Here is a 20,667-nt window from a genome sequence, read left to right as displayed (position 1 = left end):
CTGGGCCTGCCCACAGGTCTCTGGCCCTCGGGCCTTCCCTGTGGCACCAGAAGAGTATCTAGTATCTTGGGAGGTGCTGGGGCTTCCTGAATATCTCCTGCAGCCTCTGCAGTTAGCATCACACATAGGACCTAGGACATAGTAGGTACCCAGTAAATGACAGTGTTCTTTGTTTTTCTTTTGTGTGTCCCAGTAGTGCCCTGGCTTGTGGCTGAGGGCAGGGTCTATGTCTGGTGGTTTTCGTCTGCTGACTAGCAGAGCAGCAACTTCAGGGAATCTCTGAAGTTGAAGTTGGGAATCCCTGAATCAGGCTGGTTGCTGGTTCCACAGGTCTCTGAAGGCTTCTTCCACCCAATTAGGGGAAGGGGACCTGGAGTAGTTTAGTGGGAGAAGAGGTTAGGAAGTGGCCTTTGGACTCTGGTTAAGCTTCCTGGGCTGCAGACCAGCATGCCTGTGGCCTCTGTGAGCACCTACTCTGTGCTTAGTGCTTTATATAATTTCATCCTTAGAACATTCCTGCATGGGAAGCATGTTCCTCTGTTCCTCTGACGAGGAAAGTGAGGCTCAGAGGTGAAGCTAATGTTCAAGGCCATACACAGCCAGTGAGTGGCAGAGTGGGGACTCAAATCCAAGTCTAAGTTTCCAAGGCCCGTGTTCTTTCTACCTTGCTATCTTGCCTCTCCAGATTGAAGCCTGACATTATTGGACTTTTCTAAGAGTAAGCAGAGGAGCCAGATCCATTTGTTCAGGTCTGTTGGATAGATCATGGTCCTAGGCCTCTTGACTGATGAGAAATATGAAAGAATAGTTAGTTATAAGTAACACTAGTTAGTAGTTATAACTTAGTACAAGTAGTTACAAATTAGTAGTTATAAGTAAACCCAACCCAAATGGACTTAAAATAGTAAAAAATTTCATTGTTCATGCAACTGGCTAGTTCAGAAAGAATTCAGGCTTCAGGTGAAATTTAATCAAGGGTCTACCTTCCTTTTTTTCTGCAAGTGTCTTGGGTCTACTTCCTCCTCTATATGTCAGATTTATCCTCAGTATGGATTTCCAAACAGAAACAAAACGGTACCAGCAGCACCAAGTCTTCCATCTGTGTACTCTACCACCCATAGCAAGATAAAGCACCTGGGTCCTAGAACACTGCAGTGTGCTCGTTGGTCTACACTGGACCTATTTTCTATCCGTGAACCAAACACTGTGGTGAGATGAATAAGATTAAGCTGACTGGGTCAATCCCAGCTGGGCCTCAAGCTGCTACACCATGAGACAGGGTAAGCCTGTTTTCTGGGGAAACAATGAAAGGTTGCTTGGGGTAGGTACTGCACAGGGTACAAAAGATCCACCCTGGCTGGACCTCCAGAATCACAGGCCTAGTGAGGCTTGTCCTCAGGTGAGAGAGCCCCATATGGAGGGTCAGAAAAGCAGTTGAAGAACATGAGGTCAGCCATGGGGTAGAAAGTCAAGAAACATTCTCCAATTCCTCAACCCAGGCAAGGAAGGTTGTGTGGTACAGTGCAAAGAGCTCTGGCCTCAAAATTAGGAAGATCTGGATTCAAATACTTGGTTCTTTATATGATTTTGGCAAATGGCTGCCATTCTCTGAAGCCATTCTCTCTTCTATAAAATGTGAATATTAATGCCTGCATCAGAGGTCATCACGGTGATTAAATGAGATGATGTTGGAAATGTTTCTAGGACAGTTCCTGGCATGTAGTAGGTGCTCAATAAATGATACAAAAGTACAAATCTGATCCCAATGGAGTGTCCTCTATTCACTATGGCTTTGAAGAGTTCGAAGCACTTTTCTCCCTTCTGGGATAGCTGTGTTTACTGTAAGGACCAAATTAGATGCAAAATCTCTAAGGTCATCTCTGACTTTGTAAACAGAGAAAATGAACAGGAGGAAATGCAATTCCAAATGCCCTCTCCTAACCTAGTCCAACCTCTGGTATTGATGCAAAGTCAAGCAGGCTTTTTCTGTGGCTCATGGCTCCTGGAAATGGAACCCAGCCTGGGTCAGGGATGGGAGTGGATTTGACTTGTCCTTTTGGCGTCTCCTCAGCCTGCGGAGCCCAGGCCTCTTGGAGCATCTTTGGGGCTGACGCCGCGGCGGTTCCAGGCACACGCGGCCACTCCCGCCAGGAGGCTGCCATGCCCCACATTCCCGAGGATGAGGAGCCCCCTGGAGAGCCACAGGCAGCCCAGAGCCCCACCGGCCAAGTAAGTGCCCCCTCTTTGCCTGCAGTTAGCCTGGCCGGGGCCAAGCCAAGTGCCCTGGGCTGATGTCACAATGCTCAGCCTGGCCAGAGGGTTTGCTGACAGCCTGTGCAAGCTGCAGTGGGCACCTGGGGAAGGTATATAGCTGTGACACTGAGGAATAAATACCCAGAGTTCATTTGAATTGGCCAAGGCCCCACATATCCTGAGAGCAGACCCTCCTAGGCTGTGTCTTACTGAGGTCTCCTGGAAAGTCCAACCACCTAACCCTGTAAGTGCCCTCCTAGAATGGAGAAAGACTTGGAGGAGAACTGTAAGCACAGAGGGCCTCATCATGTCAGGGTTGTGCTTATCAGCAAAAGGCCATTTAAACTGAGCCCACTTAAAATGAAGATCAAAATAGTGGAAAAGATTTTCAGGAGAATTGTATTATAAATAAGAGAAATGATAAAAGAATTTAAAGGGTCTCATTGGGATTGTATTATACAAATGAAATTATGAAATCAAATTAATTTATGTATATATACAACAAAAAATTGATTATATGCTACTTTTTTAGAAGGAACAAAGAATTAATTGTGTTGATTTTGGCGTTGGTATATTTATTCTTTATACCAACATGATGATCTGTTCACATAAGCCCCATCCTTCACATTTTACTTTATAGCACCTCTGTTAAGAGATTATGTATTGAAATATTTAAGGGCCTCATTCATTTTCCCAAGGACCTCTATCGATCCTCCAATATGCAAATCATTTTCTCATAAAGAACTCATCTTGCATCATCCTTGTAATTTTTTCTTCGTTAGCTGCTCTAGCTCCATCTGCTCTTCACTGGCCCAGACCCTGCATGTGAAGTTTTCCAACACTGTTTTCTTTGATTTCCTGAACTTGCACTTGGTTTGCACCACCCCATTATACTGAAACTGACCTCATCCAGAAGGGACAGACACTTGTGAAGTGAAGGAAGAATGTATGACTGAGCATTAATTTGGTAAGCGGGCAGATTCTCAGTGAACATTTTCATGTTAGGATGACATTTGTTTTCTTGCACGTCATAACTGTGGGAACTCAGATAGTAAATACTTAGAAAAGAATGGCTTCTTGTATCTCTCTACCCCAAACTCGTGGGATTGAGATATTGCAGAACTTGGCAGACTTGGCGAGCCCTTGAATTTCTAAGTGGCAGTGAGCCAAGCCTCCATCCATTTGGCCACAGGCAGCCAGCTCAGTGTTTTATTGAACCTCTCTTCCAGGAATGTCATGGGCCTGGTAGGTCCTGCTTTTCGGTTGCTTTTGGTGGCTCTAGATTGCTTCTCTGCTCTTCTACGGGTGATGTCTGGTTTTCCCCAAACTGGGGGCTCTGCTGCTGCTCCTTTTCTACTATTGCTCCTAACCAAGTGTGGACAATTCCCTTAAATCACTGGTAATAGTGGACTGTAAGTTGTAGCCAACAACAACAAAAAAAATGTGTTAATCCACTAAAAGTTTGGAGATTAAAGAAGGGAATGACAGCATAAAGTGAAACATCCACATCTGGATTCAAATGTGACTGCTCCCTCTCCTCAGTCATGGCTTTCCTGAGTTCTGTCCCCTTAGCATCCTTACTCCCTAGCCCTGGTTTCCTTCTTACCATGGCCCTTCCCGAATCTTAGCTAGCTCCCCCAGACAGCTATCAGGCCATGCTCTTCAAGAATACAACTGTTCCTAAAAAAATTAAAATAGATTGGCAAAGCTGCAACTCCATCCTTAGTGAAAAGATCCTTTTACACTGAGTTTAGTTTACCTTTAGTTCATCATCTCGCCTCTCTACTTAAAAGAACCTGTAAGCTTTCTCCTCAGGAGACTAAATACAAGATAGCAAAAACGCCTGCTGACCCTTCTGACCATAACAACTTCAAATCACACCTAGGTGCAGCTCCACTGGGTCAGAGGTGAGCGTGAGTTTCCAGGCGACCAAGCCAGCGGGGGATCCATGAGCTAATCACATAGTTCAGGGTCAGAGAGCCCTCACTGAACAGCAGGAGCTCCAGATTCCAGCTTTCCACAAGCTCACTCTCCTTGTGACCTTGAACCAGAACCAGACTTCTGTAACATGAGGGGGTGGACCCCCATGATCTCTGAAGGTCCTTCAAATGCCACAATTCTCTCTCTGCGCTTGTGGGAAGTCAAGACAATAAAGGGAGTGTTTGTGGTACTAATAGCCTTTGTATTGCTGGAGCCCAGCAGGAGAACGACCCATGAAGACTTCAGGTGAGCTGGAGCCAGGATGCCCAGGTCCTATAGGGGAGGATTATTAGCATAAGATTTAAGATTGTGGACTCTGGAGTCAGACCAAACCGGTCTCCTCCACATCCTGGCCAAAAGACTTTGTGTGAGTCTGTTAACTTTTTTGTGCCTTTGGTTCCTCATCTCTTCCTCAAGGCAAGTGTCAGTGGCTGCCTTCTAGACTTAGGTTAGCCTAGCTCTCTAGTACCTTTTTTGGCCTGAGGAACCATGAGAGTGGGGCAGGTTAGACTGCAGACTAAAGGCTACATCAGATTCAGTATCTTTTTATTCTCTGCCCTTACTGACTGGCACTGGGCCTCCGTGAGTTCTCCAGAAGCCCACAGGCATCGTCAGTGAAGAGCACCTCCCTCTTTGCACCCATCAGACAACCTACATTGGGCTTCTTAGGCAGCTACAGCCTCAGGGAAAGGTCAGGCTTTGTGAGCAGGACTGGAGCCTCCAGGGGCTGGAGCCCAAGTCCCTGGGAGCAGCGGAAGCTGGGCAGCCAGGGAAGCAGGGTTGGCTAGGAGGATTTGGCTGAAATTCCCAGTACCGTGTGAACTCCCACTCTGTGAAGCAGGCAAAGAACCAGAGCATCCTTCTGATTTTACAGCTCCCCCGGGTCCAGCCCTACTTCTAGTTCCTCAAACCCCAGCCCCCATTTCCCATTGCTGACATGAACACTAGCTGAGGCCTTCTTGCACAAAAACACAAATGCTGTAGACCTAGATCCTGTTTTTCTTTCTGCATGCACACCCCTCCCCCAGCTGCCACACACATCCTCGAGGTCCTTAATCAGAAGCTGTAATCAAGACCCACAAAGAAATAAAACTTCCGGACAATGCACTCTGTGAGGTTGTGTCCTAAGTGTGTTTTCTGGGTTGGTCGTAGAACAAGGAGGGGCTCAAAGGAATGAGCTTCTAGCCAAGAGGTTCTGATAGGAATAAAAGCTGTCAGGATACAAGCCTGGCACCTTAAAGGAACACAGAATGACAGATTATCAGAGCTAAGAGCTAGAAGGGATACTAGATCTCATCTAAGACCCTCCCCTCCTGGGCAGGCAAAGTTCTGCACAGTGTGAACCCCACCCCCCAACAGTTACCTGGAAGCTTATTAAACCCAGATTCCTCTGCCAAGGCCTAAGCCTATTGAACCAGAGTCTTCTGGGATGGGTCTTAGGAGTTTGCAGGAGTAGCTCCATACAGGGGAACTCCCCACCTCACAAGGAAGTCTGTGCTGTAGTTGGCCAGATCTGCTTGCTGGTCAAGCTGCAACTGCCTCCCTGTGACTCCCTCTCAGTTCTGCCCTTCACAACTACCTATAGTGGGGTGAAAACCTACAGATGCAGGAAGGCAGTGTATGCATCTTCCCATAAGCTCTTCTAGGCTTTGCTCCCAAACCACTCTTCTGGGGACATACCCACCTGTCTCCTAATCATGGAGTACCACACCTGGCTCTGGGCCCCAGAAGCAGCAAGACCAGGACATCAACCATTTCCTGGCCTGTGACCAGAAACCATATCAGAAAGCTGACTCATTGGAACAGCATGGCTTCCTCAGAAATGCCTTGCAAACCTGAGGGTGCAAAGAGGCTCTGGTTAGCTCTAACAGCTGGCTCTAGTTTCTACTCAGACAGCCCCCATCCTCTTTCAGGGGTTTCTGGAAGCCCCTAGGTGCAGGTCAATATGAGCTCATAAGCAGACCTCACATCATTCACATCATCTGTTCCAGTATCCCCTTCCACCATTCCCTGGCCAACTCCCACTCCCATCTCCACTGTCTACAACACTTAATGCCAGGTACTATTCTACTGCATTAACTTATTTAATTTTCAGTTAACCTTATGAGGTAGGTACCATCATCTCCATTTCATAGCTGAGGAAGCTGAGGCACAGAGAAGTTAAGTACCTTCCTCCAAGATCATATAGCTCATAAGTAGCAGGCCCAGGATTTGAACTCAGGCAGTCTGGCCCCAGAGCCTATGCTCTAAGTCTCTACCCTGCACTAAGTAGTGTTAGCTTTGCCTCTGGGGCCCTCTATGAGATCCCTTGGTGCCTAGGCTAGGGAGACACTGTCCTGTGCTTTCAAAGCCCTGGTCTGAGATGGCCAACCTGGGCCCCTGCAAATGCACTGCCATGCACACTCCAAAGCACTGCAGCTTGTGTTGCTGTGTCTTCCTTCTGCTTGCCATCCACTCAGATGCCTGAGCCCATGGGGCCAGAAAATACAGCTCCATGTCACACATCCTGCTGAGACATGGTGCTGCCTATGCCTTTTTCATTCCTTTTTAGCCATCAGACAATAAAACAGCTCAACTCGATGTACATGGACTCCTAGAAACACAGACCACCATGTAATTCCTCGTTCCAGCCACACACAAGTTACTCTCTCTCTACATCTCCCTATGTGCCTACTTTGTGCTGCACTTTCTGATCCCTTAGACAAATTGATGTTTAACCCTGTTATACAGAAGCATCCTGTTGACTTAATATCACCGCAGCACTCAAATAACCAGTGGCATCTCCGCTCCCACCCCTATCCCCACCTTCAATTTTTGATTAACTGAAAATTAGGTTGGAATGTGCTCTGGAGAATCAGCCCTCTGTGTGTGGCCCTAAAAGCAAGGGATTGGCTGTGGAGCTCCTAGAACCTCTGACCACAAAGCTGCTGGGCCTCCTCTTTTGGCTCAGAATTAGAGATCACGTAGCTGCTGCCATGACAAATCTGGAATTCTCTCCCTGTTTGTGTCGGTGTAGTAGGAAACCCATCCTGGCTAACCACCATCAGTCAGTGGGCTGGACCCAGAGGGAGTTTGCTCAGCTGTCCTTTTAGGAGAGAAAAATACCAAGCAAGCTTCTCTAAGCAGCCAAGAAGTTCTGGAAAGGGCAGGAAATGCTTCTATTTCTTTGGGATGCAAGGTATAGATAGTGTGGCAGTGTGGAAAGAGCTAGACTTCATATCTCTGAGTGGGACCTGAGGTGAGTTACTCATTTTGCCTGTTTCCTCATCTGTAAGCTGAGCCTTACAGCAATAGCTTCTAACAACAGTAAACTTTTAAGGGAATTTTACTATATTCCAGCCACTGTACTAGGTTTTTTATACACTTTATCTCATTTAATTTTCAGAATATCTCTGTGGGATAGGTACTATTATTATCCCCATTTAGGGATGAAGACTCGAAGCACAGAAAAATAAAGTAATGTGTACTAGCTAATACAACTAAGTCATTGAGCCTAGAATCAAACCTCAGGCAACTTGACTTTAATTACCAGAATAATATATACAGTGCCAAGCAAGGTTCTCAGCTCCTAATAGGTTCTCAGTCTAGTATAGCACAAAACAGTTTTCAAAAAGTTTTTATATATATTACTGCGATTGATGCCCTAACCTGACTGTGAGGACAGTGATCATCATCCCCAGGGAACTAGAAGTTCAGAGCAGTTAGGTATTATATCCAAATGCAGGAAAGAAGCTAAACATGGGGCTCCTACCATGTTCTAGGCTAAACTCTTTACATTCATTGTCTCAGATAACCTTCATAATGTCCTATAAATTAGCTGTGACTATATGTAGTTTATAGATTAGGAAATGAAGGTTTGGGAGGTTAAGTCAGTTGTCCAAAGGACATAACAAGGATGCAGCAAGATTCTACTGCCTCATGGGTATAAACTGAAGAAACAAGGCTAGAATTTTTTTTCTTCTTTCTAGTCCAGAAAATTCCCCAGTATACTGCAACAGAGTTTGAGTACACAAGAAAGGGATAACTATTCACTTACATGTGATAGGCACCCAATAAATATAGAATTGAATTCACTCAATATAGTTGACCTTGAACAATGCAGGAGTTAGGGACACCAAACCCCTTGCACAGTTGAAAATCTATATAATTTTTGACTCTCAAAAAACTTTACTAATGGACTACTATAGACTTCTATATAGAAGGTTTTTTGTTTGTTTGTTTTTCAGATTTTATTCATGAGAGACACAGAGAGAGAAAGAGAGGCAGAGACACAGGCAGAGAAGTGGGCCCCATGCAGGGAGCCCGACCTGCAACTTGATCCTGGGTCCCCAGGATCATGCCCTAGGCCAACGGCGGTGCTAAACCACTGAGCCACCCGGGCTGCCCTGGAAGGTTTCTCATAACAAAAACAGCCATGAACACATATTTTGTGTGTTATATATACTGTATTCTTATAATAAAGTTAGCTAGAGAAAAGAAAATGTTATTAAGAAAATCATAAGGAAGAGAGAATACTTTACAGTACCATACTATAAAAAAACACATGTAAGTCTAACACATGTTGTTCAAGAGTTAACTGTAAATGTTTATTGAATTCATTCAACAAGTGTTTATTAAGCACTAACTAACCAAGGCCCTACTCTCAGAGAGTTTACCTCCCAGTGGATTTACAATCGAATGACAATTTTTTTTCTGATCTAATTTGCTTTGTGTTCCCTTATGAACTTCTCTGAAAAGGAATTGGGGGATCATTGGTCTATGCTATCCCCAGGAATATCTAGTGCTTAACAATATGCTTTACCATGTAAGGTAGGTTGCCAGCTTTTCTCTTCATTTTACCTTCCCTTGGCTGTTTACACCCTGTCTTCACTGGCCAGCAACCTGGGGTTCTGTCTATACCTCCTCAGAGACCCTTTGGGAAATGTGTGAGAAAAAGGTTTGGGACCCAAAGAATTAATTTCCTGTAAGGAATGGAATGAAGACAAAATAGATAGTGCATGTAAAACACTGGGAACTTGGTGATAGCTTTGCAGAGTGGGGACATGCTCCCAACTCTTCCAAGGCCCAAGGCTTCCTGTGTGACAGGCACTGCTCTAAGCACTTTATATGCAGTAGCTCACAACAACTCTAGGAAGTAGGTATGATTATTCCATTTTACAGATAAGAAAACTGTAGGTAAGTACAATCCAAACACTAGAAACTGACCAGTACCTTGAATGTCTAATCTAGGATTTTGAATTTATCCACTTACTACCTTTTCCAAGAGCAGCCTCAATTAAAATCTTCAATGAAATGTCTTCAAATGAATTATCAGTAAAACATTAAGATCTGATGTACAAGATATTGGAGCCATCTATTGGGCACCTGCCATATGGTCTCATTCCCTTGGGGTAGATATTATTATTATCTTTATTTTATAGATGAAGAAACTGTGTCTCTGTGAGGGTAAATAATTGTCAAAGGCCACATAGTTGTATTGTGGTTGAGTAGAGATTCAAACCTGATTTTCCTGCTAAAGTGTTTCTGTCAGCTTTGCCTCCTTTCTTGGCCATACCCAGCAGTAAAGCCTGTGTCATGGACACCAATGGCCCCAGGCATGGGGGCAGGAGTAGCAGTTGCTTGATGCCCTATACTTTATGGAAAAGAAACTTGGAAAGGCCAAGAGAACAGTTCCACCAGGATGGCTTCTAGTAATTCTGGTCACAGAGTAAGAACTGTGAGATTGTAGCTTTGGAAGTACCTAAGAGAAAGCAGAAAATGTTTGGAAATTTTGATTATTACAGAAGGACAGAAATGTATATTAAAATTATTTGTCTTTAGTTCCTATAGTGAGGAAAGAAGTAGCTTACTTTTTGTTTCTCTGATTCCCCTGTCCATCTGTACATAAGCTACTTAGGTCAGGGGTTGTGTCTTTTATGTGTGTATCTCCAGTTCTCAGCATAGGCTCTAGTATGTGTTAGGAGCTCAAGGAAGGATGGATGAATGGATAAATGGGCAGGTAGATGGATGGATGGATGGATGGATGGATGGATATGTGACAGGTTGGGTAGATAATTGGCTGGCTGATTAAATGCCAGGATTGGAGAGAGGAAGAAATGGAGGCACATGGGAAAAAGAGGGAAGAGGAGAGGATAGAAGATGATGATGAATAAATGACTGGCTGGGTGATACACTCTCCACTGAATAAGACTAATAGGCATTGCATGTATTTCTACACTCCAGGTGTCTGTTGGCATGAGAGTGAAACCAGTGATGAAAAAGGCAGGATAATCTAGTGGTTGTTGATCCCTGGCTTCTAGAAATAGAGTGGACAATGCCAGGAAAGAGAGTTCACCAGAGGCAAGGCAGGTACTGGGTGCACAGGGGGAATCCACAGGGTGGGCACTGGGGAGCTTTAGGAGAGCCAGGAACTGGTCCTCAGTGCTTGGCAGGGAGGAGCCCTGTGTCCAGCAGACTTCGGCAGAGGCATTTCTGCTCTCTCCCATGCTCTTAGGACTTGCTGCTGGAATAATCATTTTCTTGTGAGTCCCCAGAGTCCTTTTATCCTATCACAAGAGCACCAACTTCTCTTTGTGGCCAGGACCCCTCTCTACAGAGGGACCTGTAGATACAGCCACCTCTAGGCTATGAGAGAGGGACCTGGAGATACAGCCACCACAGAGCCCCACCTCCACCACCACTCCCACAATCAGCAGCAGCATCATTATTGCTTTATCTTGTATAATCCTTAAAACAAGCCTGGAAAATAAGGGTTATTATCTCCATGTAATGTTTGAGAATATGAAACTCTGAAAAGTTCAATAAAGTGCCCAAGGTCATCAGGTGGGATTCCAGCTCAGGTTCCCCAGCTTTATTACCTCACACTGGCTTCTAATAGGGTCCTTCACCCCTAGGTTATCTGCCAGGGCCCAAGTGCAAGAGATAAACTCCCCAGCCCAGCGAGGGCTGGGGCTGGGGCTGTTGCTTAGAGCTTCCTAGTCCAGGCCTAGTCATGTGACATTGGGGAAAGGAAGATAATATTCCCGTCTCTGACACTGGCCTATATTTATCCCTGCACCCAGGCAGTTAGGAAACTGTTGCGCATTCCTGGGAATTTATGAGTGAAATAAACATTTAAATGTTTCTATAAGGTTTATTTAAAGAGAACAAAATGTGACCTGCTGGCTTATTATAGGGTGAGATTATGGGGAGACGGCCCAGGCCCCCAGAACTTGGCTGACTCCAGGGAAGGAAATGGACCCCTAGGGAGGCTGGGCCCATGAGAAGGTAAGGGTATCTTTCCTCCAGCTATGTGTTCTAACTTGTACTGGCTGGAGGGCTTCCTGGAGGAAGGGGTTTGTGAGGGAGGGGGCAGCTTAGAAGAATAATGGAGGAGTGTCAGAATGTCCTGCACATACCAGGAATGAGGGGAGGTGAGACCAAAGACCAGGGGAAACAACTGTAAAAGTAGCATGGTGGAGTGGAAAGGCCAACAGGCCTGGTGCGTAGTCCTTCCCACTATTTACCAGTTGTACAGCTCTGTACAAGTCTGTTTTTTCATTGGTAAAGTAGGGATTAAAGGAGAAGAAAGAGAGAAAAGAAATGCATCCATCACCTATTCCATGCTCAGGGCCTTCACCTTCCTCTTCACAATTTGATGGTATCAGGAGGCATTATCATCCCCAATTCGTATTTGGATATCCTTAAGTTCATTTGCACAATTGCTAGAGAGGATGAGGTAAGGAAACATACTAGAAGTGTCTTGACAGGGCCCCACACATAGTAGGTCCAAGAAACTGTCACTCTCCTTTACCCACATTTGCCCCTTTGCTTCTTGTGTCTGTAACCCACAAAGGGTATCTCTATTTGGTCTGAGAAGCAGATGGTAAGAGAGGAAGTAGAGCCAGGCAAAAGTGACTTTGGAGATGGGCTTCTCTGAAGGTCACTGATTACAAGACCACTAGAGCTTGTGTGGTCAGATGCCCAGGGGAGGTGCTCTGTGGCTCCATGACCAGAAAGGTGAGACCCTCCTGATTTAACTCCAATGGTTGGCCAGACTCAAAACTAAGAACAATCTCCTAAAAACCAAACTCCAAAGTAATTAATTCAGCCCCAAAGATAACAATAACAGAATGTAACATCTGACACTTAATGAGCATTTACTAAGTGCCAGGTGCTCTTCTATGAGCTTTCCATCTGGAGCTGTAGATTTAGCAAGTGAAAAATACATTTATGTCCATGCAATATTTGGGACCCATTCAACACTAAAAAAATTATTTGTTTTTTATTTGAAGTTCAAATATAGCTGAACCTCTTGCATTTTAACTGACAATCTTATTTCCATATGAATCATTTAATTCTTGTGACTACCCTGAGCGATAGTTATTTTACAGATGAAGTAGCCAAGGCACAGAGAAGCAAGGTAACTTGCCAAAGGTCACACAGCTAGTAAGTGAGAAGCTTTATCATGCATGAATTACTGTGGCTCCCAAGCCCAAGGCTGTTGAAGTCCTAAAGCCGGTAACTTCACTGGCAGACTCGTGTTTGGACACACCACACCGCAAGCTTCCTTGAGGCCCTGTCTTCTGTTTGGCAGCTCAGAGTGCAAGCAGGGAGGAGTATTTACACTCACCACACACACCAAAATCTGGCGGAATTCACTCCAGAGGGCCCCTGGAATCTCCCCACACTTTCCTAGGTTCCTGTCTCCCTAGTGCCTGCTGAACTGAAACAGACCACAAAAGACTGAATGTTCCCCACAAAAACAGTTTTGCCCAGAGCTTGTTCAACCATTCTGTGTACTGATTAAGGAAAGAACACTTTGATTTTATTTCTGTATATTTTGCACACATTGGAAGGAGAGAGTGAGGAGCATTCCAGGACATTCCATCAGGGGATTAGAGGATTTCTCCCTGATTGCTTTGTGCCTCCTGGTTTTTAAGCAGCTTTGAATTGTGTGTGTTTGTGGTTACATGCTTGGCACTATCCACCTGTGGCTTGTTTCTGAGTTTCTGTGTGAGGACCTCTACCCTTCTCTGAGTGAGAGTGCCTGCAGCCCCATACATGACAGCCACCTCAGGAGAGCTTTGCTGAAAGTGGCCTTTAGCCAGGAGGCAGAGAAAACTTCCAACAGAAAGCAGCTCCTCCAGTATGTTGCAGACCATTTATGTCACAGTCAACACTAAGGGTACCAGGCCCTGGTGGCTATCTGGGGTGAGTACATGGGGGTGTGGATGGGGGTACTTTCCCCATTCCACATCCCATTGTGCTAACTGGGAAGCATTTCAGAGGCCTGCCTACTTCACTTTTCTCTTCCCAGGCCCTAGCATAGACCATAATACATAATAAGCATTTGGTAAGTTTGCTGGATAAATGGAGAGAATAAAGTGTAATGATGCACAATGTGTACAGAACGATCTCTCTTAGACTCTAAGACTTTTGAAAACTGAGTCAATCATAAAAATAAAGGTTAGACGATCTGTACAATAAGTAACTGGATGGAGCTGGAAGAGTAAATTGAAGAGGAAGGGGGAGGAAGAGAGGCTTTAGGTGGGGAGGGTAAGCAAATGAAAAGTCAAAGGGCAGAGGTCAGAGAGGATGGGATTTAGCATTCCATGTCCTTTGAGAGGTAAGCATGGAGAATGGAATTCTTTTTGTATTGCTTTTTTTGTCTGCTAAATAATTCTTTAAATCAATCTTTCTCAGGGCCTGGACCACATGGATCACAGATTCATTAGGTTTCAGGTCAAATGGTTTAACTTCGGAGTCAAATCATAGGTGGTTAGGAGAAGCGTGCATTTCTTTTTATCTCCTAGGGATATTAGTATTTATGAAACTATCTCCCCATTTTTATGGCTTATTTTTATATCTTAGATTTTATTGCTAGTTATTTCAAATTGCTTTGGGAAATAGGTAGTGTGTTAAGAAAATTAGGTCAACAAGTGAATTGTATTCTACTTACTTAGCCTGAATATATGAAACTCTTGGAGGTATATGTTATAATCCCATTAGTACTACCACAAATTTTCTTCAGAATGCAACATGAAGAAAGTGATGTTTGGTTCTCCTGCCTCTTTTATGTAGACCTGCACCATCTACATTAATGCTGGCTGGGAATTTCATAAAAGCCCACCCCAAGGGATGGATGAACCATATGATATAATGAGCATGAAAATGATCTGTTAGCCAGAGTGCATGTCTTCCTGCTCACCCGAGGATTCATACAAGAAAGAAATTCTTTAAATATGAAAAACATGAATAAGTTAATTTCTAGACCTGAAATTATTGTAGTAAAAATAAACTCCACCCAGGGAAGGAACTGCAAATATACTCTAAGAACCTAAGTGTTTCAAATGGAATTTCCATGGCAGCAGTTATCCATAAGCTATATAGAAAGAAACCCATCAAGTGGATATGGGACTTATGCAAGATGAATAAATTCTAGAGATCTATTGTATAGCTTAGTGCCTAGAGTTAACAATACTGTATTGTAGACCTAAAAGTTTGCTAAGGGAGTATATCTTATAAGTGTTCTTATCACATCAATAGCAACAATAATAGCAATAAATAAATAAAAGGGCAGGAATAAATTTCGGGAAGTGATGGATAGGTTTATGGCATAAATTATGAGGGTTTCACAAGTGTATACTTAGCTCTAAACTCATTAAGTTGTATATATTAAATATGTATAGCTTTTCATATGTCAATCATACCTTAATAAAGTGGCTATTTTTTTAAAAAGATGTCATAAGTGGAGGAGGCTTTAAGCATAAGCCTCCCGTGCTCCAGAAAACCCAAGACAGGTTAAGAATCATGCACCAAAGGGGCAATTATTTGGATGCCTTCAGAGCCAGGCAGGGAGCACAACTGACTGAAGCAGGCCAGCAGAAACAGACCAAGGCTTACTCTGCAGAAATGTAGACCCAATATTGCTTGGTCTCTTGTTTTTTTTTTTTTTTTTCAGGAAAAGCAGGAAATCCAGACCTTTATGGGAATTCTTCCAATTATAAAATGTTGACAACTAATATAAAAACTTACAAAAACTACTCACAATAAACAGCTCTCCAGGTCTCTAATTTGTACCTCAGAGAATTTGTAGCTCAGAGAATAGGCTAATCCCTAACTGAGATCCAAGAAACCACATCAACAAGAAACCCTTGTAGTGACATGAAGAGAAGCCTCTGGAAAAACTTCAGCCCTTCTTCCTGCTCACTGGAGAACCCACACAATAGAAAATCTCTCCATTCCTCCCTCTTTACTAGTTCTCCCAGTAAAGAGCCCTGGCTCTGCCTGGCACCTGCTCCTGGCCTTACCTGCCCCAGCTTCAGCCCATGACCTGCCACTTTGACACCATGATTCCCCTTTTTGACCTTAACAGCTCTTCTGGATACTGTCCCACTGTGTGTCATCAGGCCCCTCACCATGATCCAAGATCTTCCTGCTTCTCTCCTGGCCCCTTGGAAGGTTCCAGCCTCTCTGCTGCTTGCTGGCCTCCTACAGGGGACAAAAGGTGGGGAGAACTGAGTAAAGCCATCAATCATTTTAATGATAATTATGATTAATGGGTATTTGTAGATCATATGACACTTATTAAAGTGCATGCACATTCATCATTTCATTTTATTCACATAAACTTCTTCTGAGACAGAGCAGACCTTTCATCATTTTATACTTATGGGAACTGAGACACAGGGTAACAAAAGGACAAAGTGACCACCAAGAGTGACCATCATTAACCCACCAAGTTTATAGTATCCATCAAAAGAGCTGTTGCTCATTTTTTTGAAGCTTCCTGAGGATCTCTTCTAAAACAAGTCCTTGGCATAAGGACGGATATCTGTGTTCTTTGAGGGACTGGAGCTCTAGACTTGTGAGTATAGGTTGGCCAGTCCTGGTTCAGCCACAAGCATCATACTGACTCCCTGTCACCTTGGTCAGCTGTGGGTATCCAAGTGGAGAGTAACACAGCTCCAATTTCCTGGAATCTTCTCAAAATTCCTAGGAGGAGGATGGATGCTGTAATAATTGGACCTCTTCCATCATCTCAACCAATGTGCTGATGATCCATGATTATCCATGAATGGATCTCCTGTCAACATTTCTATGTTCTCTCTTTGGGTGGTCAAGTTATTCTCAACCTGATCTTCAGTGTTCACCATCTACAAAGCCACAAAGATCAAACTCACTGGAATAACACTCAATAACCATCAAAAGATGACTCAACCTTTTATTCTACTTCCATTAATTGCCTCTAAATTAGGTTCCTGGCCCCAAGTTCAACATGTGTGTGTGTTTGTATGTGTTGTACATTCCCCTTATCAGCAAGCAATTATTTGACATCAGCAGAGTGTCCAAGAACTCAACTCAATTCTGACACTATTTACCTGGAGATAGAATCAGATCCATAGGTAAAGGGTTCAATCCTACTGCCCCACCTCGACAACAATCACAAGTCCAGGCTGTCACCTATGCTTCTGACAGATGGCTAAAAATCAGAGGTTCCCATGATTTTCTCCTCAGGTGTGATAGTTTGCTAGAATAACTCATAGAACTTAGAAAAACCCATTTATTCACTAGAGTAATGATTTATTACAAAGGATATTAAAGGATATGAGTCAATAGTCAGATGAAGAGATATATAGGGTGAGATGCTGAATAAAGGAGCTTCTGTCCTTGTGGAGCTTGGGATGTGGCACAGTGGCATGTGTTTTGGTTCCCCAACATAGAAGCTGTCTGAATCTTCTTTTTTTTTTTTTCCTGAATCTTCTTCTTTTGGGTTTTTATGGGGGCTTCATTATGTATGCATGATTAATTAGCTCATTGGCCATTGGTTATTGGTTCAACATCTAGTCCCTCTCCTCTCCCCAGAAATCAGAGGGTGGGACTGAAAGTTCCAATCTTCTATCCATGGTTGTTTCCCTTGGTAACCAGCTTCCATACTTAGATGCTTTGCAGAAGTCACCTTTATTAGTGTAAACGCAGCTGTGGTGGAAAGGGTTTCTTAGAAATAACAAGCCACCCATTTCACCTTTATGGCTCTGAAGAGAATTTAGGAATTAAGGACAAGAGATCAAATATTGTAACAAAAGGTTTTCCCTTTTCTCTTATTGCTCAGGAAATTCCAAGGGTATTGGGAGCTGTAAGCCAGAAACTGTGAAGATGAAAAACAAATGTATACAAAAAATATATTTTGGTCATCTGAGTGACCAAATATATATATATTTTTTATTATAAACCACAATATTGCAGTCTCTATCCCTGAAATTTCCTATCTTACAAACCCCAGAGTCCATGCTCCAATTACACTGATAAATCCCTAATGCCCAGTTATGCCTTTTGCTAATGCTGTTCCCTTTGCCCAAAACCTTCCCCCTAACATCTTTGCCTTATAAGCTCCCATTCATTCCTCAAGACCTAGCTGAAATATCTTCTCTGGAAAGTCTTTTCCAACTCCCCTGATAAGTTTTCTTTCCTTTCTTTTGAGCTTTCACAGAATGTGGTCCATTTCTTATCACCTTAAATTGATTATAAGAATTCATTACTTCTCTGTATCCCTTGCTTGACTGCGAGGTCTTGAGGGTCTTTGTTTTTTAAGCTGCTCTTGGCACATGATGGGTAACTAAAGTGTTTTTGTTGAATAAGAGAGAAAAGTAATCTGACAGTAATGTTAACTATTGAAAATACCAGTCATGTACTAGGTGTTTTCTCAATATTATTTTTAATCTTCACATCAACCTGGTGAATCACATTTTATAATTACGGGGCACAGAGAGGTTAAATAACTTGCTCAAGGACACAGCTAGTGGATGATGAGCAGAAATTTGAGCACAAGTCTGTATGATTCTTATAATAGGCAATACTGCTTCCTACAGCTTCCTATCCAGCCAAAGTCCTTGTCTCAACTTCCCTTCAACGTGCCTAGGGATTCCAAGTGCTTCTTCCTCCTCCAATCCCGGCACCTCCCTCCAGCTGAAGAGGTCCTGGAACACAGGGATCTGGCATTCACTGGCGGGACTCAGAGACACTTCTCCAGTTTACCCAGCCTTATGTTTGAGAACAAGAGAGGGAAGAGAGGGGAAGGAGTGATAATGGGAAGAGCTGATTTTGCTAAAAACTGTAGGATTTAAGAAGTCTAGATAGCACTGTATGGAAACCACTTAACAACAAGTAATAATGTGAAAAGGAGAGAGGGCCTTCTTCCCACCTTGCAAGGAGTTAATACTTACACACTAAATGCTCAAGAACATAGCTTAGCCCTGATCTGCAATGGCAGCCCCCAGGCCATGGCTTCAGCAGTGCCAGTAGAAGTAAGAACACTTATTGCTCAGAGGCTCTAGAAAGACACAGCACCCAGAGAAAGTGGCAATGGGAACCCACTGTTCTGAAGCTCCAGGAAGCCATAAAAACAGTGGGAAGTGTTGTGACATGCTTGAGAGTGCTGAGAGACAGGCTCTGGCAGGAACAGTAGGGTATTCACAGAGAGCCCTGGCAACACACACTGGTAAGGGGGTGCCAGGAAAGAAGAGAAGGAAAATGATGAGGAGAAGTATGAGAGAACCCCTAGAGAGACTCCCAGACATACCTAGGAACAATTCTTAAATGGACATACTGCAGTAGTAGGTGGCACCTACTCCTATTTTTATTACCAGTATACTGAGGTGTAGAAAATGCAGGCTGACGTGCATCTTTATGGACTTTATTATGTATCCTATATTGCTTTCATTTACTTGCTCATCAATATTTATTAAAATTCAGATATGGTTTTACCATTCACATGGCCATCAAAGTGTAATAGTACACCGATTTCACTACAACCTGGAATAGAAGGACTCTTCCATGTTTGCTGTTAGTTTTGTTTTGTTTAGTGACTTTGAAATACCTTAAAAATCTAAAGACCAGCTAATAACTTTTGTTCTAATTTCAAAAATGTGCATTTATTCAGATAAACATTTTTGAAGGTTACACAAATTAAACTGCACATTCCATGAACCATTAAACAAATCATCTTTATCAAAATGTCACGATTACCCAAATGTGGGATCTCACTGTATATCAAGAATCTGTGGGTGCCACCACCTGTTCTCCTGGTCTCCTTCCCCAGCCTGTCTGGCTGCAGCCTGAGGCCTCTACACCATTCTTTTCCTAGATTGTTAGTGAAGACTAACCAGGGATGGCTTAGAGGTTCCTGAATCTTAGTTCATGAAAAGTAGACCATGTTATACCTAGTGAATGCCTGCTGGAGAATGAAGAAGTAATTGTCTTTTCCTTATCAAGATGGTTCTGAGCGTAATGATACTAGAGTAAATGCTCTAGCTCCTGCTCCTGGAAGGTTCTGCCATCCTAAGGCTAACTCCATCTATGTTTTTGTTCTGAACCACCAGAGCCCTCACACTGCAGGAACATCCTGCAGTCCACCTACCATTGTCCTGACTGGGGATGCCAGCTTGCCGGAAGGAGAAACTGACAAAAACCTGGTCAACAGGTATATCCCATGTGCCTAATCTTTGTGCTGTGAAGAGCAATATTACCTAGCACATGAAGCTTAGATAGTTATATATACTTTTTACAAACCTTCTTTCTTGATCATTTTATTGATGAAATAGAATCAAGCAATTTTTCCAAATGAGAGCAGGAGTTTGGGATTTGTCCATTATCTTTCTTTCCAAAATATTTTTCTTTTCCTGTATTTGGTCCTTTGTACTTTGCTAGCCTTTAGGCATGAGTCATAGCAGGGCAGTTTCCTATAATAACTGCCCAGATATTTGCAAATGGACCTGAGAGATAGGAGTCTTTGATCTCATAACTGGAGAATCCTGCCCCTGGTCAATGTTGGTCCTGTGTGGAAGATGATCACTTGGGAGAGGCATTGGCTACTGTACACAGGGATATCACTGCCTCAGTTTGACACAGCACTAGCATATGCATTGGTCTAGCTGGAGTGAGATTGTCTAAGTATAATTTTCAAAAAGCTACAAAGGTCATTCTTATACAAATATGCAGTGAACATATGTCAAAGATTTATTTAACTCATTGATGAGGAAATCATCAGGATAACCAAGATAAAAAAGTTAGTTCAAAAGAGGATACAAGAAATGGAAGTACATATCAGTGGGGAGGAAAAGAATGCTGGAATAAGATTGCTAAGTTCGATATAAAATAGGTTAATACTCCAGAAGACAATGAAACCTTGTTTTTATCTTTCTTCCCCAACAGAAATCATCTACATCTCTACCAATTATTCGTATCTTATGAGTTTTCTATAGTTAGATGTTCATTTAGAGTCTGGGCCCAAACTCTATATAAATAGAGTTATATTTCCTTAGGACAGTGTTTCAAAAACTTTAGCAAGCATCAGAATCACCTGGGGGGATATGTTCAATCATGGATGGCTGGGCTTCACCCTCCAGAGTTTCTAATCCAGTTGATCTGGGTTGGAACCTGAGAATTTGCACTTCT

General features: G+C 43.3%; 1 protein-coding gene across 4 annotated transcripts in view; it reads left to right on the top strand.

The window, feature by feature from the left end:
* The window catches only part of IRAG1 (inositol 1,4,5-triphosphate receptor associated 1), a 125,106-nt gene that overhangs the window by 43,681 nt on the left and 60,758 nt on the right, over window positions 1-20,667 (top strand). For all 4 annotated transcript variants that reach the window (XM_038569032.1, XM_038569033.1, XM_038569031.1 and 1 more), the window contains exons 2-3: window positions 2,072-2,229; window positions 19,593-19,693. In XM_038569032.1, coding sequence (XP_038424960.1) covers window positions 2,072-2,229; window positions 19,593-19,693 — 259 coding nt within the window. The remainder of the gene's footprint in view (window positions 1-2,071; window positions 2,230-19,592; window positions 19,694-20,667) is intronic.

This window comes from Canis lupus, chromosome 21, assembly GCF_011100685.1.
Source record: "Canis lupus familiaris isolate Mischka breed German Shepherd chromosome 21, alternate assembly UU_Cfam_GSD_1.0, whole genome shotgun sequence".
In the NCBI taxonomy this organism is placed as follows: domain Eukaryota; kingdom Metazoa; phylum Chordata; class Mammalia; order Carnivora; family Canidae; genus Canis; species Canis lupus.
This window is presented reverse-complemented; position numbering and strand designations above follow the sequence as displayed.